The 23,912-nt window shown below is 57.8% G+C and overlaps 1 protein-coding gene across 1 annotated transcript in view; it reads left to right on the top strand.

Annotated features, from left to right (window-relative positions):
- The window catches only part of LOC127566888 (low-density lipoprotein receptor-related protein 1-like), a 177,398-nt gene that overhangs the window by 128,557 nt on the left and 24,929 nt on the right, over positions 1 to 23,912 (top strand). Inside the window, 19 exon segments of the mRNA XM_052009403.1 lie at positions 77 to 162; positions 840 to 959; positions 2,092 to 2,279; positions 3,735 to 3,940; positions 4,207 to 4,395; positions 6,200 to 6,348; positions 7,345 to 7,438; positions 7,926 to 8,042; positions 9,121 to 9,240; positions 11,470 to 11,592; positions 12,272 to 12,397; positions 12,589 to 12,705; positions 15,658 to 15,764; positions 16,409 to 16,538; positions 16,878 to 17,000; positions 17,281 to 17,403; positions 19,169 to 19,309; positions 21,797 to 21,922; positions 23,147 to 23,269. Coding sequence (XP_051865363.1) covers positions 77 to 162; positions 840 to 959; positions 2,092 to 2,279; positions 3,735 to 3,940; positions 4,207 to 4,395; positions 6,200 to 6,348; positions 7,345 to 7,438; positions 7,926 to 8,042; positions 9,121 to 9,240; positions 11,470 to 11,592; positions 12,272 to 12,397; positions 12,589 to 12,705; positions 15,658 to 15,764; positions 16,409 to 16,538; positions 16,878 to 17,000; positions 17,281 to 17,403; positions 19,169 to 19,309; positions 21,797 to 21,922; positions 23,147 to 23,269 — 2,508 coding nt within the window.

The raw sequence follows: 23,912 nt of genomic DNA, 5'->3' as shown, positions 1-23,912 counted from the left end.
GCTGACTTGGGACCGTGCACGATGCAGGGGCTGGCGATACGATGTTTTACGGTTACGTCACTGTTCCTCTCCACAGATGAAGAAGCCTTCCTGATATTTGCGAATCGGTATTACTTACGAAAGCTTGACCTCGACGGTTCCAACTATTCTCTGCTCAAACAGGTGAGACAGCTCCCTCCTCACTGCCCCTCCCGCAGCGCGGCACTCCCTCCTCACCCACACCGGGACCACCGTGCACGGTTCCCGTCTCCCTATCCCTGGGTCAGACCCACACACCGGGAGCACCGTGCACGGTTCCCGTCTCCCTATCCCTGGGTCAGACCCACACCATAACAGCCCCGGGAGCAGGTCCTTCAGCCCACGATGCTGTGCCAAATTAAATAAACTAATGACACCTAATCCCTTCTGCCTGCACAGTGTGCACCTCTCTCTATCCCCCGCACACCCACGGGCCTGTTCAACAGCCTCTCAAACTCCTCGATCGTATCTGCCTCCATCCCCACCCCTGGCAGCACATTCCAGGCACCCACCGCTCTCTGTGTAAAAAACATCTCCTTTGAACTTCCCCCCCCCTCACCCTAAATTCACGCTGTCTGGTATTGGACACCTCGACCCTGGGGGAGAAAGATACTGGCTGTCTATCTGTGCCTCTCGTAATCTTATAAACCTCCATCAGGTCTCCCCTCAGCCTCCGCCGCTCTGGAGACAACAACCCCGGTTGTCTCAAGGACCCAAGTCCTGCCTCGTTCCCACGACCTGATCCGTCACCACCTGTGATCCCCGGCGCCCGTTCCCTCCTCCTTTGGGGTGTGACGCCCGTCCTGTGTGTTCACTTGCAGGGCCTCAACAACGCTGTGGCGCTGGACTTCAACTACAGGGATCAACACGTGTACTGGACTGACGTCACGACGCAGGGCAGCATGATCCGCAGAATGCATCTGAACGGCAGCAGTGTGGAGGTGGGTGAAAGTCGAATCTCCCCCTCGCCTCCGGGGAATCCAAGACGCTGAGCTGGCGCCAAAACTGGCGGCATCATGGATGGCGAGGCAGATTGCCAAGAAGGACAGTGGGATCTTCTTGTAGCCCCGTTAGTACGCCCCAAATGCATCACCTCACGTACATAGGTTACCTACCTATGCTGTAGATTACAGCAGGACATCGATATGATGCAGAGCTGGGCTGAGAAGTGGCAGATGCAGTTCAACCCCAAAAAGTGGTGAAGTGATACACTTGGTAAGGCAGAATACAAGATTAACGGCAGGAGTCTCAGCAGTGCGGAGGAACAGACGGATCTTGGGGTCCACGTCCATAGATCCCTCGAGGTTGCCGCGCAGGTCAATAGGGTTGTTGAGAAGGTGTATGGAGTATTGGCCTTCATTAGTCGGGGGATTGAGTTCAAGAGCCACGAGGTGATGTTGCAGCTCTGGTCAGACCACACTTGGAGTATTGTGTTCAGTTCTGGTCGCCTCATTATAGGAAGGATGTGGGAGCTTTAGACAGGGTGCAGAGCAGATTTACCAGGATGCTGCCTGGATTGGAGAGCATGTCTCATGAGGATAGGCTGAGCAAGCTGGGGCTTTTCTCTGTGGAGAGGTGGAGGATGAGAGGAGACCTGATAGAGGTGTTCAAGAGGCACAGATCGAGTGGACAGTCAGAAACTTTTCCCCAGGGCGACAATGGCTCACACGAGGGGGCATAATTTTAAGGTGATTGGAGGAAGGTATAAGGGGGATGTCAGGGGTAAGTTTTTTACACAGAGAGTGGTGGGTGTGTGGAACACACTGCCGGCAGAGGTGGTGGGGGCAGATACATCAGGGACATTTAAGAGACACTTAGATAGACACATGGATGGTAGAGAAATGGGGAGAGTGTGCAAACTGTGTCACACTCACACGTGCACACTCTCTCAAACGTACACACACTCACACACACACTGACAGACAGCGCCTGAGGTTGGAATCGAACTCTCGTCCTTGGAGCTGGGAGACAGGGACTCTCCGAGCTGATCCCCGGTGTAGGCCTGTGTTCACGTCCGCCTGCGAGGTACACTCACCACCCGTTCTGTGTGCTCCCCTTCTCCCAACACCCCAGGTACTGCACAGGACGGGGCTGAGTAACCCCGACGGCCTGGCTGTGGACTGGGTGGGCGAGAATCTGTACTGGTGCGACAAGGGCAGGGACACCATCGAGCTCTCCAAACTCAACGGGGCCTACCGTACCGTGCTGGTCAACACTGGGCTGAGGGAGCCTCGCGCTCTGGCCGTGGACGTCAGGAATGGGTGAGAATCCCCCCCCCCCCACCTCTTCTCCTCTGCCCTGCTTCCTCTCTCCCTCACCCCCCCACTAGCTCCCTCCTCCCCTCCCTCTCTCCCCCAGCTCCTGATCCCTCCCTTCCCTCCCCCTGCCCTCTCCCTGTCTCCCCGGTCCAGCTCCCTCTCCCCCTGCTCGCGCCCTCCTCCACTCCTCCTCCTCAGCTCCCCCTCTTCTGCTTCCTCGTTCCTCCCTTTCTCTCCCTCCCCTCTCTCTCTCCCTCCCCTCTCTCTCCCTCCCCTCTCCCCCTCTCTCTCCCTCCCCTCTCCCCCCTCTCCCCTCTCTCTCCCCCTCCCCTCTCTCCCTCCCCTCCCCTCTCTCTCCCTCTCTCTCTCCCTCCCCTCTCTCTCCTTCCCCTCTCCCCCCTCTCTCCCTCCCCTCTCTTCCTCCCCTCTCTCTCCCTCCCCTCTCCCCCTCTCCCCCTCTCTCTCCCTCCCCCTTTCTACCTTCCCTCTCTCTTCCTCCCCTTCCCCCTCTCTCTCCCTCCCCTCTCCCCCCTCTCTCTCCCTCCCCTCTCCCCTCTCTCTCCCTCCCCTCTCTCCCTCCCCTCCCCTCTCTCTCCCTCTCTCTCTCCCTCCCCTCTCTCTCCCTCCCCTCTCCCCCTCTCTCTCCCTCCCCTCTCCCCCCTCTCCCCTCTCTCTCCCCCTCCCCTCTCTCCCTCCCCTCCCCTCTCTCTCCCTCTCTCTCTCCCTCCCCTCTCTCTCCTTCCCCTCTCCCCCCTCTCTCCCTCCCCTCTCTCTCCTTCCCCTCTCCCCCCTCTCCCCCTCTCTCTCCCTCCCCCTTTCTACCTTCCCTCTCTCTTCCTCCCCTCCCCCCTCTCTCTCCCTCCCCTCTCCCCTCTCTCTCCCTCCCCTCTCTCCCTCCCCTCCCCTCTCTCTCCCTCTCTCTCCCTCCCCTCTCTCTTCCTCCCCTCTCCCCCTCTCTCTCCCTCCCCTCTCTCCCTCCCCTCTCTCTTCCTCCCCTCTCCCCCTCTCTCTCCCTCTCTCCCTCCCCTCTCTCCCTCCCTTCTCCTCTCTCCCTCCCCTCTCCCCCCTCTCCCCCTCTCTCTCCCTCTCCCCTCTCCCCCTCCCTCCCCTCTCTCTCCCTCTCTCTCCCTCCCCTCTCTCTCCCTCCCCTCTCCCCCCTCTCTCTCCCTCCCCTCTCCCCCCTCTCTCTCCTTCCCCTCTCCCCCCTCTCTCTCCTTCCCCTCTCCCCCCTCTCTCTCCCTCCCCTCTCTCCCTCCCCTCCCCTCTCTCTCCCTCCCCTCTCCCCCCTCTCTCTCCTTCCCCTCTCCCCCCTCTCCCCCCTCTCTCTCCCTCCCCCTTTCTCTCTCCCCTCTCCCTCTCTCTCCCTCCACCTCCCCCTGCCCTCTCCCTCACCCACTGACCACACACACACACACACGGGGACCTCACCCCCCTCACCTCGCCCTCTCTCCCACCCAGCTACCTGTACTGGTCCGACTGGGGAGAGCACCCACACATCGGGAGGATCGGCATGGAAGGCAGCAACCGGAGCCTGGTGGTGGACAGCAAGATCACCTGGCCCAACGGCCTCACCCTGGACTACGTCAACAACCGCATCTACTGGGCGGACGCCCGCGAGGACTACATCCAGTTCGCTGACCTTGACGGGGCTAACAGACACATCGGTGCGTCGTCACCCCCCTGCAGAGCTGGGGGACGCGGGGCAGCTGAAGGAGGGGGGAGGGAGAGAGGTGGGAACGTGCAGGGAGGGAGTTCCAGGGCTGGGGGACGTGGGGCAGCTGAAGGAGGGGAGAGGGAGGGGAGGGGAGGTGCAGGGAGGGAGTTCCAGAGCTGGGGGAATGGGCAGTCAGGAGGGAGATTCTTTGGGAAGGAATTGGTGGATCCCTCCCAGAGCAGGCCCGAATTGATCTGGTCTCCCTCTCCCCCATAGTCCTGGCCCACGACATCCCTCACATCTTCGCCTTGACCCTCTTCGAGGACTTCATCTACTGGACGGACTGGGAGACCAAGTCTGTCAACCGGGCCCACAAGAGCACGGGCAAGAACAAGACCCTGTTGATCGGCACCCTGCACCGACCCATGGACATCCAGATCTACCATCCCTACAGGCAGCCTGAAGGTACGGCGGCCTCCGGCTCTCCTCACAGACCCCTCCGCGCCGTCCCCCTCACCCCCCACCCACCACACAACCCCCCAAACCCGTCCCACGCCGGGTCCCGTCTCCCCTGTCCCGTGTGAGACCCTCAGATGATGCTGTTGTGCCTGCTCCGGGTTTCCTCTCCCCTGGGTGTATTGGTGTTGGCTTTTATTGTGCTCAGTGCAACAGAATTTCTGATTGGAAAGCCTTACCATGTGGTACATTGTTTGTTAAATTCTCTCTGCTTCATTGATGCAAGTGCCACCCTATACAGGGAGGTACCCAGATTCGGCTTTCTTCCACAACATTAATTTGCACATACGTGGACTATAACTGCATGGGCCACCGATGCAGGAACAGATTTTCACAACGAATGCAAGGCTTGCTTCAGGGTAGCGAGTCCAATCAAGGCCAAGAATCTGAGCATTTGGAATCAATAAGCGTGGGTCCCGTTTACATTCTCCACTTACTGCTTACTGTGGGCTCAATATGCCGACACCCGTTGTACCTTATCTCTTTGGAGAGGAGGAGGATGAGAGGTGACCTGATAGAGGTGCACAAGAGGCACAGATCGAGTGGACAGTCAGAGACTTTTCCCCAGGGCGACAACGGCTAATACGAGGGGACATAATTTTAAGGTGATTGGAGGAAGGTATAAGGGGGATGTCAGGGGTAAGTTTTTTACACAGAGAGCGGTGGGTGCGTGGATCGCACTGCCGGCAGAGGCTGTGGGAGCAGATACATCAGGGACATTTAAGAGACACTTAGATAGACACATGGATGATAGAGAAATGGGGGGGGGGGGGGTGGTTGCGAAGGTATTGCAATCAGTTTATTATTGTCACTTGTACCGAGGTCCAGTGAAAAACTTGTCTTGCACACCGATCGTACAGGTCAATTCATTACACAGTGCAGTTACATTGGGTCAGTACAGGGTGCATTGATGTAGTACAGGTGAAAACAATAACAGTACAGAGTAAAGTGTCCCAGCTACAGAGAAAGTGCAGTGCAATAAGGTGCAAGGTCACAACAAGGTAGATCGTGAGGTCAGAGTCCATCTCATCGTATAAGGGAACCGTTCACTAGTGGGGTAGGGAGGGGGGCGCAAGGTGAGAGGACTCTGACCATCCACCCTACCTCCGACCCTCCCCGCGGTGGTCATCCAGTCACCCTACCCCTCGGCCTCCCCGCCCACCAGGCAGAACGGACCCAGCCTCTCCTCGTCACGGAGACGCTCCGTTCCCCAGGGCGAGGTCCCACCCCCCAAGTGCTCATCCGTTCACAGACTCTGGTGGGGGGGGGGGGTGGCCGGGACTGCTCGCCGTCCTCCTGCTGCGGCCTGACGCGCGTTTCATACGGCTGTGGTGGGGCCTTGCTCTGACGTCAGGGTCGGGCAGCATGGGAACATGCTCTGTCTCGCTCCCTCTCCCCCCACTCTCTCTCTTTCCCCCTCTCTCTCCCCCCCCCCACCTTTCCCCCTCTCTTTCCCCTCTCCCCCCTCTCTCTCCCCATTTTCCCCACTATCCCTCTCCTCCCTCTCTCCCCCCACTCTTTAACTCCTCTGTCTCCTCTCTCTCCCTCCCTGCTCTATCCGCCCCTCACTCTACCCCATCTCGCTCCCCTTCTCTCTCCCTCCCCCCTCCCTCCCTACCCCACATTTCTCCCCTTCCCTCCCTCCCTACCCCACATTTCCCCCCTTCCCCCCCTCCCTACCCCCATCTCTTCCCCCATGTAAACCACTGTACTGTGAAGCAATATTCACCTCCTCCCCTCCCTCTCCCCCCAGTCCCCAACCACCCCTGCAGAAACAATAACGGGGGCTGCAGCAACCTTTGCCTGCTCTCCCCGGGGGGCGGCTACAAGTGTGCCTGTCCTACCAACTTCTACCTCGCTGCGGACGCCAGAACCTGCCTCTCCAACTGCACCGCGAGTCAGGTGGGTGCCTGGGGTAGGGGGCGGCCGGGAGGGCGGAGAGCGAGACGGGTGCGCTGGGGAAGGCAGCTTGGGGGGGAAGGGGGTGGCGCAGGAGGGAGGGACTGTTTTCCCTGCAGCGAGGGAGGCCGAGGAGTGAGAGGTTTATAGATCCACGAGGGGCGTCGATAGGGTGAATGCGCACAGTCTTTCCCCCGCGGGGTTGGGGAATCAAGAACTAGAGGGCACAGGTTTAAGGTTGGGGGGGGGGGGTAGAGATTTAACAGGGAACTTCTTCACCCGGAGGGTGGTCTGTACATGGAACGAGCTGCCAGAGGAAGTGGGTGAGGCAGGGACATTAACAACTTCATCGGTCAGGGCACTGAGTACAGGAGTCAGGAGGGGATGTCGCAGTTGTACAGGACGTCGGTGAGGCTGCACTTGGAGCACTGTGTTCAGTTCTGGTCGCCCTGCTGTGGGGAAGATGCCACTGAGCTGGAAAGAGCGCAGAGGGACATTTACGAGGGCGTTGCCGGGACTCGAGGGACTGAGTTACGGAGAGAGGTCGGGTGGGTTAGGACTTTATTCCTTGGAGCGTGAGGGGTGACCTTACAGAGGTGTATAAACCCACGAGGGGCATCGATAGGGTGAATGCGCACAGTCTTTCCCCCCAGGGTTGGGGAACCAAGAACTAGAGGGCACAGGTTTAAGGTGAGAGGGGGGAAGAGATTTAATAGGGGACCCGAGGGGCAACTTCTTCACCCAGAGGGTGGTCCGTACGTGGGACGAGCTGCCAGAGGGAGTGGGTGAGGCAGGGACATTAACAACACTCGGACAGGTCCGTGGATGGGAAAGGTTCAGAGGGATAGGGGCCAAACGCGGGCAGATGGGACCGGCTGGGATGGGAAATGCGGAGTTGGCTCCCGAGGGGCAGTGGGAGGGGCCGGTTTCCGGGTGGGGTGGGGGGGGGGTGGTGCAGCAGGCAGCCCCCGCTGATCCTGTGTCGGTGACCCCCTGCAGTTTGTCTGCAAGAACGACAAGTGCATCCCCTTCTGGTGGAAGTGCGACACGGAGGACGACTGCGGTGATCGTTCAGACGAGCCGGCAGACTGTCGTGAGTATCCGCGAGGGGAGCCGTCCCGTCCCGTCACACACTCCCAGGGTCAGACACAGGGTGAGGCTCCCTCCGCACCGTCCCGTCACACACTCCCGGGGTCAGACACAGGGTGAGGCTCCCTCTGCACCGTCCCGTCACACACTCCCAGGGTCAGACACAGAGTGAGGCTCCCTCCGCACCGTCCCGTCACACACTCCCGGGGCCAGGCACAGGGTGAGGCTCCCTCCGCACCATCCCGTCACACACTCCCGGGGTCAGGCACAGGGTGAGGCTCCCTCCGCACCGTCCCGTCACACACTCCCGGGGTCAGACACAGGGTGAGGCTCCCTCCGCACCGTCCCGTCACACACTCCCGGGGTCAGACACAGGGTGAGGCTCCCTCCGCACCGTCCCGTCACACACTCCTGGGGTCAGACACAGGGTGAGGCTCCCTCCGCACCGTCCCATCTGAACCTGGAGGGTGAACATCCTGTTTCCCGAACAGCTGAGTTCAAGTGCCGACCCGGACAGTTTCAGTGTGGAACCGGACACTGCACCAACCCGGCCTTCATCTGTGACGGTGACAATGATTGTCAGGACAGCTCGGACGAGGCCAACTGTGGTGAGTTGCAGCCCCTGTACACGGAGTGGTGTGTGTGCGCACGTGCACCTGTATGCACCCAAGTGAGTGCAGTCACTGCGCGAGCTGGTACAGAGCCGAGTGTGTTTGTGTGTGGGTGTATGTGCGCGATCTTTTGCAGGTTCGCTCGTGGGTGTGTTCAGACGCATGCATGTGTGCTGACACAGGTGTGTGTGTGTGCACTGGCGTGCCAGTGTGCTGAGATGCGTGTTCAAGTGTACAGGTTTGGACAGGGCACGAGTGTGTGTACACAAGTCTCTGTGCATTCACACACATCTGTGTGTGTGTGTGTGTGAGAGAGTGAGTGTTTGTGTGTGTGTGTTAAATTGATATCGGTTTATTATTGTCACGTGTACCGAGGTCCAGTGAAAAACTTGTCTTGCACACCGATCGTACAGGTCATGGACAAGTCTACAAGTGCGCGCATCTTTGTGTGTGTGCGGGCATCTTGTGTTTGCGTGCGTGTGTGTTTGCAAGTGTTACTTTATGTATGTCTGTGCGTGTTTGTGTCTGCATGTCGAGGTGTGTATTTGTTTCTATGTGTGTATTGGAGTCTGTTTGTATCTGTGTGCATGTATAGGTGTGTACTTACATCTGCGTGTGTAGGTGTGTGTTTGTGTCTGTGTACATGTGTTGGTGCATGTGTGTGTAGGTGTTTGCTTGTATCTGTACGTGTGTAGGTGTGCGTGTGTTTGTGTGAGCATGTGTAGGTGTGTGTTTGTGTTTGAGTGTACGGTTGTGTCTGTGTAGGTGTGTGTGTACGTGTGTGTGGGTCTGTGTGCATGTCTAGGTGTGTGTTTGTGTCCTGTGTGCTTAGGTTTGTGTGTGTGTAGGTGTGTCTTTGTGTGTGTAGGTGTGTGCTTGTATCTTTGTGCATGTGTAGGTGCATGTTTGTGTCTGTGTGTGTAGGTTTGTCTGTGTTCGTGTGTAGTTTTGTCTGTGTGTGTGTAGGTGTGTGTGCGCGCGCGCATACCTCAGCGAGCGTCGGAACGCGCCCCGCCCTTCACAACACGCTCCTCAGTCCCACCCCTCTCCCCCCACCCCCACCCCCTCCCTGCAGAGATCCACGTCTGCCTGCCCAGCCAGTTCAAGTGCACCACCGCCAACCGCTGCATCCCCGCCATCTTCCGCTGCAACGGCCAGGATAACTGTGGCAACGGCGAGGACGAGAGGGACTGCCGTGAGTACCTGTTACCGGGACAGCGGAGAGGGAGTCCCCCTGCACGCACGCCTCAGGACTCCCACCCTCATCGTGGTTTTACACGGGGGTGGGGGGGTGCGCAATCCGAGCGGGAGTTCACGTGTCCTCTGTTCTGTTGCCCGCGTGCGCTAGTGCACGTCACGACGAGCCCGGAAGGGGAGGTCACTGTCGCACGCACACTGGTCGGTGTGTACTCGGGGCAGTGGAGAACTTACAGATTAAAGGGGACCTGAGGGTCCGCTTGTCTGCAGGGAGAGAGGGAGGGCGGAGGGGGGGGGGGGGGGTGTGAGGAGGGAGGGGCGGCGGGGAGGGATCGGTTGTTCCGACAGCAGAGTTGATAGGGCTTGCAGGTCCGCTCGACTGCAGGGGAGGCAGGGAGAGAGGGGGGGGGGGGGCGGTGGGGAGGGAGGGGCGAAGAGATCACCCCGGTCCCTTCCTGACAAAGCGAGGCTGGTTACAGTGGATGGAGATGACCAGTAGGTTCAAGTCCCACCAGAGTCAAGGTCAAAATCGAGTTTATAGTCAGTAGCACAGGTCTGTGTGTGCACAGGTACAATGAAAAACTTCCCTGTAGCAGCATTACAGGCACAGAGCATCAGAGACACAACATTCACAGGAAAAGCATGAACTACACATCAGTTATACACAATTTTCACCAGAGAGAACACAAAGTCCACTGTAGTGTGATACAGTGATGAGGGTTGTGCCGGTCGGTTCAAGAACCGAATGGTTGAAGGGAACCCACTGTCCCTGAACCTGGTGGTGTGGGACTTCAGGCTTCTGTACCTCCTGCCCGACGGGAGCTGCGAGGAGACGGCACGGCCCAGACGGTGGGGGGATCTTTGACGACGGACATTGCCTTCGGAGGGGAAGAAGCTGTTCCTGAATCGTTGAGTGTGGGTCTTCAGGCTCCTGTACCTCCTCCCTGATGGTAGTAATGAGAAGAGGGCATGTCCCGGGTGGTGAGGGTCCTCAGTGACGGGTGCCGCCTTCTTGAGGCGTCGCTTCTTAAAGATGTCCTCGATTGGTGGGGGGTTTGTGCCTGTGATGGAGCTGGCTGAGTCTACAACCCTCTGCGGCCTCTTGCGACCCTGGGCGGTGATGCACCCAGTCAGTTCTCCACCATAGATCTGTAGAGATTTGCAAGAGCCTTTGGTGACGGACCGAATCTCCTCAGACTCCCTAACGAAGTAGAGCCGCTGGCATGCCTTTTTCGTGGTTGCATCGATGTGTTGGTCCCGGGACAGATCCTCTGAGATGCTGGCGCCCAGGAACTTGAAGCTGCTCACCCTTCCCACCGCTGACTTACCCTGATAATTATCTCCCAAGATGGTTCACTTTGCGCTCAGGAGGGTTAAGCTCCCCCTGCCTGGTCACACAGCTGCCTGAATTGGTCAATAAACTTACTGTCACATGTACTGAGGTACCGTGAAAAACTCTGTTCTGCACGCCATCCATACAGATCAGTTCACCAGATCAGTGCATCGAGGTAGTACAAGGGAAAACAAAAACATTGCAGAGTAAAGTGTCCCAGCTACAGAGAAAGTGCAGTGCAGACAGACAATAAGGTGCAAGGGCCACGACCAGGTAGATCGTGAGGTCAAGAGTCCATCTCATCGTACTAGGGGACAGTTCAATAGTCTTATAACAGCGGGGTAGAAGCTGTCCCTGAGCCTGGTGGGACGTGCTTTCAGGCTTTTGTATCTTCTGCCCGACACAAGAGAGGAGAAGAGGAAATGTCCCAGGGTGGGTGGGGGTCTTTGATTACGTCGGCTGCTTTCCCGAGGCAGTGGGAAGTGTAGACAGAGCCCGCGGAGGGGAGGCTGGTGTCCGTGACGCGCTGGGCTGTGTCCACAACTCTCTGCGGTTTCTTGCGGCCCCGGGCAGAGCAGTTGCCGTCCCGAGCCGCGATGCATCCGGATAGGCTGCTCTCTGTGGTGCATCAGTAAAAGTTGGTGAGGGTCAATGGGGACTTGTCGAATTTCTTTAGCCTACTGAGGAAGCAGAGGCGCTGGTGAGCTTTCTTGGCCGTGGCGTCTCCGTGGTTGGACCAGGACAGGCTGTTGGTGATGTTCACTCCCAGGAACCTGAAGCTCTCAACCCTCTCAACCTTAGCACCGTTGATGCCTGACACTGTGTAACGGGTGTGTGTGTGACTTGTGTTTCTCTGAACCCCATCCCCCACCACCCCCCACACCCCCAAAACAGCGGAGGTAACCTGTGCGGCGAACCAGTTCCAGTGTGCTACAACCAAGAGGTGCATCCCCCGGGTGTGGGTCTGTGATCGGGACAACGATTGCATGGACCACTCGGACGAGCCCGCCAACTGCAGTGAGTGTGCAGACAGAATCCTCCCCTTCCTCCCCCTCCCCTCATTCCCCTCTCCCCCTCCACTCCTTCCCCACCCCTCCCCATCACCTCACCTCCCCTCACCCCTCCCCTTCCCCTCCGCTCGCCTCCCCCTCACCTCCAATCACCTCCCACCCTACCCTCCCCCCTGCCCTGCCCTCCCCCCTACACCAACCTTCCTTCCGCTCCTGGGCTGGAGGGGGTGACGGAGGCGGGGAGGGGTGCGGGGGAGGGAGGGGGTCACGGAGACGGGGAGGGGTGTAGGGGAGGGAGGGGGTGACAGAGACAGGGAGGGGCGTAGGGGAGGGAGGGGGTGACAGAGACAGGGAGGGGCGTAGGGGAGGGAGGGGGTGACAGAGACGGGGAGGGGTGTAGGAGAGGGAGGGGGTCAGGGAGATGGGGAGGGGGCGTAGGGGAGGGAGGGGGTCAGGGAGACGGGGAGGGGGCGTAGGGGAGGGAGGGGGTCACGGAGACGGGGAGGGGTGTAGGGGAGGGAGGGGGTCAGGGAGACGGGGAGGGGTGTAGGGGAGGGAGGGGGTCACGGAGACGGGGAGGGGTGTAGGGGAGGGAGGGGGTCACAGATTGGGGGGGCATTGGGGCATTGACTGACTGCCATCTGCCCTCCTCTGCCCCCCCAACACCCCCCCCCCCCCCCCTGCAGCCCAGATGACCTGCGGGGTGGACGAGTTCCGCTGCAAGGATTCCGGCCGCTGCATCCCGGCTCGCTGGAAATGCGACGGGGAGGACGACTGCGGCGACGGGTCTGACGAGCCCAAGGAGGAATGTGGTAAGGTGGCGCCCGCACCCCCCCTCACCGCCCCTCCCACAACGCGGAGCTCCCTCCTCACTGCCCCTCCCGCGGCGCTCCCTCCTCACCGTCCCTCCCACAGCGCGGCGCTCCCTCCCCACCTCCCCTGCCGCAGTGTGGTGCTCCCTCCTCACCGTCAGCCTCTCTCTCTCTCTCTCCCCGCCCTGCAGACGAGCGGACCTGCGAGCCCTACCAGTTCCGCTGTCGGAACAACCGCTGCGTCCCCGGCCGCTGGCAGTGCGACTACGACAACGACTGTGGAGACAACTCGGACGAGGAGGGCTGCAGTAAGTCCCGCGCTGGCCTCGTGCCTCCTGCCTGCTCCCTCAGGCGGGCGTTCCGTCCCCTTCCTGCGGTCGAGTTGGAACCAGGGTTATCATCACTGACGTATGACGTGGAGGGTATTGTTTTGCAGCAGCAGTACAGTGCAGGACATAAAGATTACTGTAGGGTAGAAAAATAAATAAATAGGGCAACACAGCAATTACGAGGTTCATGGGTATTGGTATCGGTTTATTATTGTCACTTGTACTCCAGTGAAAAACTTGTCTTGCAAACCAATCATACAGGACAATTCATTACACAGTGCAGTTACATTGGGTTAGTACAGGGTGCATCGAGGTAGTACAGGTAAAAACAATGACAGTACAGAGTAAAGTGTCCCAGCTACAGAGAAAGTGCAGTGCAATAAGGTGCAAGGTCACAACAAGGTAGATCATGAGGACAGAGTCCATCTCATCGTATAAGGGAACCGTTCAATAGTCCTATCACCGTGGGGTAGAAGCTGTCCTTGAGCCTGGTGGGACGTGCCCTCAGGCTCCTGTATCTTCTACACGATGGAAGAGGGGAGAAGAGAGAATGTCCCGGGTGGGTGGGGTCTTTGATTATGCCGGCTGCTTCACCAAGGCAACGAGAGGTAAAGACAGAGTCCACGGAGGGGAGGCTGGTGTCCGTGACGCGCTGGGCTGTGTCCACAACTCTCTGCGGTTTCTTGTGGTCCCGGGCAGAGCAGTTGCCGTCCCAAGCTGGCATGCATCCAGATAGGATGCTTTCTGTGGTGCATCAATAAAAGTTGGTGAGTGTCAAAGGGGACATGCCAAATTTCTTTAGCCTCCTGAGGAAGTAGAGGTGCTGGTGAGCTTTCTTGGTTCACGGACCGTTCAGAGATCTGACGGCGGAGGGGAAGAAGCCGTTCCTGAATCGTTGAGTGTGGGGTCTTCAGGCTCCTGTACCTCCTCCCCGATGGTAGTAACGAGAAGATGGCATGTCCCGGGTGGTGAGGGTCCTCAGTGATGGATGCTGCCTTCTCGAGGCACGGATGTCCTTGGTGGCGGGGAGGGTTGTGCCCGTGATGGAGCTGGCTGAGTCTACAACCCTCTGTGGCCTCTTGCAACCATGCGCATTGGAGCCTCCATACCAGGCAGTGATGCAACCAGTCAGAATGCTCTCCGCCGTACATCTGTAGAAGTTTGCAAGAGTCGGACCAAACCTCCTCAAACTCCTAACGAAGTAGAGCTGCTGGCATGCCTTCTTCGTGATTGTTGGGCCCGGGATAGATCCTCTGAGATGTTGGCGCCCAGGAACTTGAAGCTGCTCCCCCTTCCCACCGCTGACCCCTCAGTGAGGACTGGTGTGTGTTCTCCTGACTTCTTCCTGAAGTCCACAGTCAGTCCCTCCGTCTCGCTGATGTTGAGCGCAAGGTCGTTGTCGCGACACTGCCCGACCGGCTGATCCATCTCCCTCCCGTACGCCTCGTCGCCGGCTGAGATTCCGCCGACAATGGTAGTGTCGTTGGCGAGGACTTCAGGATGTCGGGGCAGGCGCACGGGACGAGTCGGGGTCCGCGCGCATGATGCTTGGAGGCATGGTTTGTGCATATGCAGGCAGGCAGGCAGGGAAACGCGAGCTCCCCGCCTTCTACGCGCGCTCTGCGATCGACGTGCGCCGTCCTGCACGTACACCATCCTGCGTAATTTCAACTCATCGTTTGTTTCCACCCGCCATCTCGAGATTTATTTTACCCCCACAAGAGGCTCGGTTAACGACAGGCGCTGTGGAGCCTTCACAGTTTTAACCATCCGTGTGTTGCTGTGAGACCGTACCTGGGTGTCTGCCTCAGTCTCTTTACATATTTTCTTGCATTTGTCTCTCAAATTCTCATGAACCCATTATCTCATTTTGTCTTTTTTTACTTTCTTGTGTTAACACTGTCACTGTGCTAGAGGGCGCGTTCACGAGGTAGGTTTGGTCTTCGAGGAGTGAGCTGTTTGAGGGTGTGTGAACTGTGCCGTGTGTGTGTGTGTGAGAGAGAGAGAGAGAGAGGCTCAGCACTCCTGTCCCCTCCTGGCGCCAGAGACCTGGGCTCGATCCCGACCTCCTGTGCTCTGTGTTTGCTTCCCTGTGTTTGTGTGTGCTCTCTGTGTGTGGAAGTATGTGTGTCTGCTTCCCTGTGTGTGTCTGTATGTGTGTGTGTGAGATTCCCTCTGTGTGAGTGTGTGTGTTGTGTCTGCCTCCCTGTGTGTGTGTGTGTGTGTGTGTGTCTGCTCTGTGTGTGTGTGTGTGTGTGTGTGTAAGAGATTCCCTCTGTGTGAGTGTGTGTGTGTCTGATTCCCTGTTTGTGTGTGTGTATGTGTCTGCCTCCCTGTATGTATGTGTGTGTGTGTATGTGTGAGATTCCCTCTGTGTGAGTGTGTGTGTTTATGTGTGTGTGTCTGCCTCCCTGTGTATGTGTGTGTCTGCCTCCCTGTGTGTGTGTGTGTGTCTGCTCTCTGTGTGTGGAAGTGTGTGTGAGATTCTCTCTGTGTTAGTGTGTGTGTGTGTATCTGTGTGTGATTGTGTGTGTGTGTGTGATTCCTGTGTGTGTGTGTGTGTGAGATTCCCTGTGTGTGTGTGAGATTCCCTGTGTGTGTGTATCTGTGTGTGTGATTCCGTGTGTGTGTGTGTGTGTGTGTGTGTGTATCTGTGCGTGTGATTCCCTCTGTGTGTGTGGATGTATCTGTGTGTGTGTGGATGTATCTGTGTGTGTGTGTGTGTGTGTGTGTGTGTCTGATTCCCTCTGTGTTAGTGTATCTGTGTTTGCTCTGTGTGTGAGTGCGCATCAGTGTGAGTGTGCATTTGGGTCACGGGATTGCCTTGGTGTGAAGCCCACCCCTCTGTCCCTCCCCCCAGCCCCTACACCCCCCACCTCTCGTCGAAGGGTCAGTGTAGTCGTTGACCTCCCTCCCGTTCTCCGCTTCCAGCTCCTCGGGCCTGTTCGGAGAGCGAGTTCGCCTGCGCCAACGGGCGCTGCATTGCTGGGCGCTGGAAATGCGACGGGGACCATGACTGTGCAGACGGTTCTGACGAGGTAAGGGCGACACCACAGTGTCCCCCTGAACCTCCCCCACCCCCCGGTGATTTCCAACGCCCCCGTTCAGTGTCCCCCTGAACCTCCCCCACCCCCCGGTGATCTCCAACGCCCCCGTTCAGTGTCCCCCTGAACCTCCCCCACCCCCCGGTGATCTCCAACGCCCCCGTTCAGTGTCCCCCTGAACCTCCCCCACCCCCCGGTGATCTCCAACGCTCCCGTTCAGTGTCCCCCTGAACCTCCCCCACCCCCCGGTGATCTCCAACGCCCCCGTTCAGTGTCCCCCTGAACCTCCCCCACCCCCCGGTGATCTCCAACGCCCCCGTTCAGTGTCCCCCTGAACCTCCCCCACCCCCCGGTGATCTCCAACGCCCCCGTTCAGTGTCCCCCTGAACATCCCCCACCCCCCGGTGATCTCCAACGCCCCCGTTCAGTGTCCCCCCGAAGCTCTCCCACCCCCCCCCCGGGTGGTCTCCAACACCCCCGTTCAGTGTCCCCCCGAAGCTCTCCCACCCCCCCCCGGTGATCTCCAACGCCCCCGTTCAGTGTCCCCCCCGAAGCTCCCCCACCCCCCAGTGATTTGCCCCTCTCCCTGTCGTTTTACTTCTCCCCGCGGTAACCGCCTCCCTCTCCTGCTCCCGCAGAAAGACTGCGTGGTGCGGTGTGAGGCCGACCAGTTCCAGTGTCGCAACGGTCACTGCATCCCCCACCGCTGGCACTGCGACAGCGACGCCGACTGCATGGACGCAAGTGACGAAGACAACTGTGGCTCCGGTAACGCCGAGCGGCGCCCTGGGGTTCGCCGGGGGGTGGGGGAGGTTCAGGGGGACACTGAACGGGGGCGTTGGAATCACCGGGGGGTGGGGGAGGTTCAGGGGGACACTGAATGGGGGGCGTTGGGAGGTTTGGATCGGTGGGGGGAGGGTGTTCCCAGTGTGAGTCTGGGATGATGGTTGAAAGGGGTGGGGTGCAGCATTGTGTAGGGGTCGGTGGTGCTTCTGGTTGACTCTCCTAATCTCTGTCCTGCTCCCTCCCTCCCTCCCTCTCTCTCCCCCTCTCCCTCCCCCGCCTATCTCTCCCCACCCTTTGATGCCCCCACCCTGACCCCCCCAGTGGTGAGGACCTGCCCGCTGGATGAATTCCAGTGCAACAACACGCTCTGCAAACCGCTGGCCTGGAGGTGTGACGGGGAGGACGACTGTGGTGATAACTCGGATGAGAATCAGGCTGAGTGCTGTGAGTGGGGGCAGTGCGATGGGGTGGGGGCGGTGCGGGGTGAGGGAGGGGTGGGTGGTGATGTCCGGTTTGGCGTTCTGCCCTGTCTACAAGTGCTACGCTGCGTTAAACTGCTACAGTCATCCTTGCTGTGGGAGGGGCAGCGAGGAGGGAGGGGCGGTGAGGAGGGAGCGTCGCGGGAGGGCCGGTGAGGAGGGAGCGTCGCAGGAGGGGTGGCAAGGTGGGGGTCTCCATGGGCTGTGCAGTACTGAGCAGTTCCTGCTCCGTCCTCTACCTGCAGTGAAGTTCCAGTGCCCACCGAACAGGCCATTCCGGTGCAAGAACGACCGGGTGTGTCTCTGGATCGGTCGCCGGTGTGACGGGGTTGACAACTGTGGGGACCACTCAGACGAGGACAACTGTGGTAATTGTGTGTGTGTGTGTGTCTGTGTGCGTGTGTGCGTATCTCTGCTCTGTGTGTGGTTCTCTGGTCTGTGTGTGTCTCTCTGTGTGAGTGTGTGTGGTTCTCTGCTCTGTGTGTGGGTCTCTGTGTGTGTGCTCTGTGTATGTCTGGCTGTCTGTGTGTCTGCTCTGAGTGTGTGCGTGTCTCTGCTGTGTATGTGTCTCTCTCTCTGCTGTCTGTGTGTCTCTGCTGTGTGTGTGTGTCTCTCTCTCTCTCTATCCCGTGTGTGTCTCTCTCTCTGCTGTGTGTGTGTCTCTCTCTCTGCTGTCTGTGTGTCTCTGCTTTGTGTGTGTCTCTCTCTGCTCTCTGTGTGTGTCTCTCTGCGCTCTGTGTGTGTGTCTGCGCTCTGTGTGTCTTTGCTCTGTGTGTGTCTGCACTGTGTGTGAGCACCTGCATGTGTGGGTCTGCTCTGTGTCTCTGTCTGTCTTTGCTGTGTGTGTGTGTGCCTGTGTGTCTGCGCTCTGTGTGTGTGTGTCTGTTCTGTGTCTCTGTCTGTCTCTGCTCTGTGTGTGTGTGTGCCCGTGTGTCTGCGCTCTGTGTGTGTGTGTCTGCTCAGTGTCTCTGTCTCTGCTCTGTGTGTGTGTGCCCATGTGTCTGCGCTCTGTGTGTGTCTGCGCTCTGTGCGTGTGTCTGCGCTCTGTGTGTGTGTCTCTGCTCTGTGTGTGTCTGCGCTCTGTGTGTGTCTGTGCTGTGTGTGTGTGTCTGCTCTGTATGTGTGTGTCTGCGCTCTGTGTGTGTCTGCGCTCTGTGTGTCTGCACTCTGTGTGTGTGTCTGCGCTCTGTGTGTGTGTGTGTCTGCGCTCTGTGTGTGTGTGTCTCTGCTCTGTGTGTGTGAACGCCTGTGCTTCCAGCCTGCTCCAGCTTACACACCGCTTTGTTCACTGCGTGCGTTCACTGCGTCCAAGCATTCGGTCACGTGTACGTTTCTACATCCAGGCGTTTGTGCGGCGCATGTACCGGCTTGTTTGCTCTGTGTGCATCTGCAGCACATATGCCTGCGTACGTACCCCTGTACAGGCGCTCATGCGGTGTGCAGGTACCCACCTCCGAGCTTTAGTTAACGCTGGTTTGAGAGAGACAATGAGACGGATAGATGAGGAACGCGGGACGTTTTAACGCGGCATCGGCACTGGCGGTTCGGTCTCTGTCGCGCCGCGGAGGAGGCGAGTGATCTGGAGTTGTGCGTTCACGGAGGACCGCTTCTGTCTTATTACGGGAAGGATGTGGAAGCGTTGGAAAGGGTGCAGAGGAGATTTACCAGGATGCTGCCTGGATTAGAGATTATGGATTATGAGGAGAGACTAAGGGAGCTGGGGCTTTACTCTTTGGAGAGGAGGAGGATGAGAGGAGACATGACAGAGGTGTACAAAATATTAAGAGGAATAGATCGAGTGGACAGCCAGCGCCTCTTTCCAAGGGCACCAATGCTCAATACAAGAGGGCATGGCTTTAAAGTAATGGGTGGGAAGCTCAAGGGAGATTTCAGAGGAAGGTTTTTCACCCAGAGATTGGTTGGGACATGGAATGCGCTGCCTGGGGTGGTGGTGGAGGCAGGTACATTGGTCAAATTCAAGAGATTGTTAGATAAGCATATGGAGGAATTTAAAATATGTGGGAGGAAGGGGTTAGATAATCTGAGGCGAGGTTTAAAGGTGGGCCGAAGGGCCTGTATTGTGCTGTACTGGTCTATGTTCTAAGTTCTGTGTCTGTCTCTCCCCACCCGCAGAGAAACCCACCACCAAGCCCCAGGCCTGCGAGAAAGGCCAGTTCACCTGTTCCAACGGCAAGTGCATCAGCCAGCGGTTCGTCTGCAACAGCTGGGAGGACTGTGGGGACGGAGGGACCGACGAGCAGGAGTGTTCGAAGAGTAGGTGGCATGTGGGGACGGGGGGGGGGGGGCGGCGAGGAGGGAGCGCCGCGGGAGGGGCAGCGAGGAGGGAGCACCGCGCTGCGGGAGGGGCAGCAAGGAGGGAGCACCGCGCTGCGGGAGGGGCGGCGAGGAGGGACGGTCTGGGAACAACGAGTCACAAGGGGAGACTGGACAGGCTGGGACAGTTCTCCCTGGAGCGAAGGAGGCTGAGGGGTGACTGAACAGAGGTTGATAAAACCACGAGGGGGTGTAGGGAAGGTGGACGGTCCCAGTTTGCTCCCCCTCCCCACCCCAGGGTGGGGCGTGGTCCCACCCAGAGGGTGGTCCGTACGTGGGACGAGCTGCCAGAGGGAGTGGGTGAGGCAGGGACATTAACAACACTCGGACAGGACCGTGGACGGGAAAGGTTCAGAGGGACATGGGCAAATGGGACGAGATCAGCTGTGTGTGCACCATGGCCGGCAGGGACTGGTTGGGCCAAAGGGCCTGTATCGCTGCTGTGTTGTCCTGTGACTTCTCAGGATGAAAGTCCATCTGCCGAACATTGACTGATCGATGTCAGTCTCTGTGACCTCCCAGTTCCAAGTTTGTGGTGACAGGCCAACACACCCAGGGTAGAAATGCCACGGATATGCAATGGCAGTGGTCACCTCATCATGTTCTTTATTGTAAAGATTGTGCATAATTGCAGCTCTATAGAGCTCTGGTCAGACCACACTTGGAGTATTGTGTTCAGTTCTGGTCACCTCATTATAGGAAGGATGTGGGAGCTTTAGAGAGGGTGCAGAGGAGATTTACCAGGATGCTGCCTGGATTGGAGAGCATGTCTCATGAGGACAGGTTAAGCGAGCTGGGGCTTTTCTCTTTGGAGAGGAGGAGGATGAGAGGTGACCTGATAGAGGTGTACAAGAGGCACAGATCGAGTGGACAGTCAGAGACTTTTCCCCAGGGCGACAACGGCTAACACGAGGGGACATAATTTTAAGGTGATTGGAGGAAGGTATAAAGGGGATGTCAGGGGTAAGTTTTTTTACACAGAGAGCGGTGGGTGTGTGGAACGCACTGCCGGCAGAGGTGGTGGGGGCAGATACGTCAGGGACATTTAAGAGACTCTTAGATAGACACATGAATGATAGAGAAATGGAAGGGTGTGTGGGAGGGAAGGGTTAGATAGATCTCAGAGCAGGATAAAATGTCGGCACAACATTGTGGGCCGAAAGGCCTGTACTGTGCTGTAGTGTTCGATGTTTTAAATTAGCTTCATTATAGCAACAGCACGGTACATCACAGACATAAGTTTGAATTAACATAAGTTATACACAACTTACACAGCAAATTAAACGCAAAATGGACATAGCGACCTCAGTATAGGTTGAGGGAGATACAGTCCAGGGTGGGAGTTGGGGGTCTTTCAGGTGGGTTTGAGGACCTGATGGCGGTGGGGGAGAGTCTGTCGTCGAACCTGGAGGTGTGCAGATCTTCAGGCTGACGGCAGCATCGAGGAGAGGGCATGGCCGCCCCCTCCCCCGGGTGGGGGGCGGTGGAGGGTTCCCCAACAGTGGACGTCGCCTCCCTGAAACGCCGCCCCTTGTCGATGTTCCCCCGGGGGGTGGGGAGAGCTGTGGCCCACGATGGGACTGGCCGAGACCCGTCGCTCTCTGGTATTGGTATTGGTTTATTATTGTCACTTGTACCAAGGTCCAGGGAAAAACTTGTCTTGCAAACCGATCGTACAGGTCAGTTCATTACACAGTGCAGTTACATTGAGTCAGTACAGAGTGCATTGATGTAGTACAGGTAAAAACAATAACTGTACAGAGTAAAGTGTCACAGCTACAGAGAAAGCGCAGTGCAATAAGGTGCAAGGTCACAGCAAGGCAGATCGTGAGGTCAGAATCCATCTCATCGTATAAGGGAACCGTTCAATAGTCTTATCACCGTGGGGTAGAAGCTGTCCTTGAGCCTGGTGGGACGTGCCCTCAGGCTCCTGTATCTTCTACCCGATGGGAGAGGAGAGAAGAGAGAAAGTCCCAGGTGGGTGGGGTCTTTGATTATGTCAGCTACTTCACCAAGGCAGCGAGAGGTAAAGACAGAGTCCACAGAGGGGAGGCTGGTGTCCCTGACACGCTGGGCTGTGTCCACGACTCTCTGCGGTTTCTTGCGGTCCTGGGCAGAGCAGTCGCCGTCCCAAGCCGGGATGCATCCAGATAGGATGCTTTCTGTGTGGCATCGATAAAAGTTGGTGAGTGTCAAGGGGGACAAACCGAATTCCTTTAGCCTCCTGAGGAAGTAGAGGCGCTGGTGAGCTTTCTTGGCCGTGGTGTCTACGTGATTTGACCAGGACAGGCTGTTGGTGATGTTCACTCCCAGGAACTTGAAGCTCTTGAGCCTCTGGACCTCAGCACCATTGATGTAGACAGGTGCATGTACACCGCCCCCTTTCCTGAAGTCAATGACCAGCTCTTCTGTCTCCCTGGGTTACAGATCCGCAGTGCAGGGTGAACAAGGGTATCTGTGGGGACAATGCAGAGTGCAAGGAGAACAAGAGGACCTCGTACTGCGTGTGTCGACACGGCTTCCATTACAACCACGATCGGCATCAGTGTGAAGGTGGGTATCTCCGGGGGAGGGCGGGAGGGGCGGCAAGCAGGGAGAGCTGTGCAGAGAGGGGCAGTTTCAAGGAAGCTTGGGGGAGAGAACCCCCGGTGAGTGTAAATGGGGTCCCGGTGGGTTTAAAGGGAACGGGAACCGGGGTCCCTGGTGGGTTTAAAGGGAGCGGGAAACTGCTGGATTGGAGAGCATGTCCCATGAGGATAGGTTGAGCGAGCTGGGGCTTTTCTCTTTGGAGAGGAGGAGGATGAGAGGTGACTTGATAGAGGTGTACAAGAGGCACAGATCGAGTGGACAGTCAGAGACTTTTTCCCAGGGCGACAATGGCTCACACGAGGGGACGTAATTTTAAGGTGATTGGAGGAAGGTATAAGGGGGATGTCAGGGGTAAGTTTTTTACACAGAGAGTGGTGGGTGCATGGATCGCACTGCTGGCAGAGGTGGTGGGGGCAGGTACATCAGGGACATTTAATAGATTCTTAGATGGACACATGAATGATAGAGAAATGGAGGGCTGTGTGCGAGGGAAGGGTTAGATCTCAGAGCAGGATAAAATGTCGGCCAGCACACCATATGCCTTTTTAACAACCCTATTGACCTGCGCGGCAACCTTGAGGGATCTATGGACGTCGACCCCGAGATCCCCCTGTTCCTCCGCACTGCTGAGAGTCCTGCCGTTAACCTTGTGCTCCGCCTTACCCTGATTTTAAGGTCCCACTCCTGCCTGCTGCAAAATTACACAGTGCCACAGATTGATTCAGTAAAACAGAGGTGTACAAGAGGCATAGATCGCCAGGAAGAGCACTCATCAACACTCGTTGAGAGTCATTATCCAAGGTCTTCACAGTGCCAAGGAGCAGACAGTAATTTATACAGACATTGTCACGCACACTTAATGAACGCAGCTCCATAAGTTTTGGCCAGGTTCCTGAGATCCAAAGACAGACATCGCACTTATAGTTCAATATAACTGACTTACGATCAAGAGATTCAAAGACCAGGTATCACCCTCATTGCTTAGGACAAACCTCCAACTTACTGTTTAGTACAACCACCGCCCGTATTGTTTAGTATAATTGGCTTGCAATCAAGTTGCGGACACGGGAATTACCACCGAGTCCTGAGCCAGAGGTTTGCCTGCGCGGTATTTTTTCATTAGTTGTACGTGTAGTCACAATTTCTTAACCCTTCGCTTCCTCTTTGTCTCCCTGTTCCCTCCCCAAGACAACAATGAGTGCCTGCAGTTCGGGATGTGCTCGCAGTTCTGCAACAACACCAAGGGCTCTTACCTGTGCACCTGTTCCAAGAACTACCTGAAGGGACACAACCACACCTGTAAGGCAGAAGGTAACTCCTCATTCCCCTCCCCTCCCGTTCGCCAGGGGGCCGGGGGGAGCATCGCGTCTGCACCCTGCCTCTCTGCACACCATTTCTTCATCAGCAGCCTCTCATTCTCCTGTTCCTCTGTCCTGCTCTCGCTCTCTCTCACACTCCTGTACTCACGGACTGCCCCTCGCACTCCCTCCCTCTCTCGCACTCCCGCACTCACGGACTGCCCCTCGCACTCCCTCCCTCCCTCTCTCGCACTCCTCACAGTCCCTGCCTCCCTCTCACACTCCCTCCCTCCCTCTCACACTCCCTCCCTCCCTCTCACCCTCCCTCTCTCACCCTCCCTCTCTCTCCCTTCCTCTCTCTCCCTCCCTCTCTCTCCCTCCCTCCCTCTCACACTCCCTCCCTCCCTCCCTCTCTCTCCCTACCTCTCTCTCCCTCCCTCTCCCTCTCACACTCCCTCCCTCTCACACTCCCTCCCTCCCTCTCACACTCCCTCCCTCTCCCTCCCTATCTCTCCCTCCCTCCCACACTCCCTCCCTCTCACACTCCCTCCCTCCCTCTCACACTCCCTCCCTCTCTCTCCCTCCCTCTCTCTCCCTCCCTCACACACTCCCTCTCTCCCTCCCTCTCTCTCTCCCTCCCTCCCTCTCACACTCCC

Source organism: Pristis pectinata, chromosome X (assembly GCF_009764475.1).
Source record: "Pristis pectinata isolate sPriPec2 chromosome X, sPriPec2.1.pri, whole genome shotgun sequence".
NCBI classification, from domain to species: Eukaryota; Metazoa; Chordata; class Chondrichthyes; order Rhinopristiformes; family Pristidae; genus Pristis; species Pristis pectinata.
Note: the sequence above shows the minus strand (reverse complement) of the source record. Positions and strands in the feature narration are given on the sequence as shown.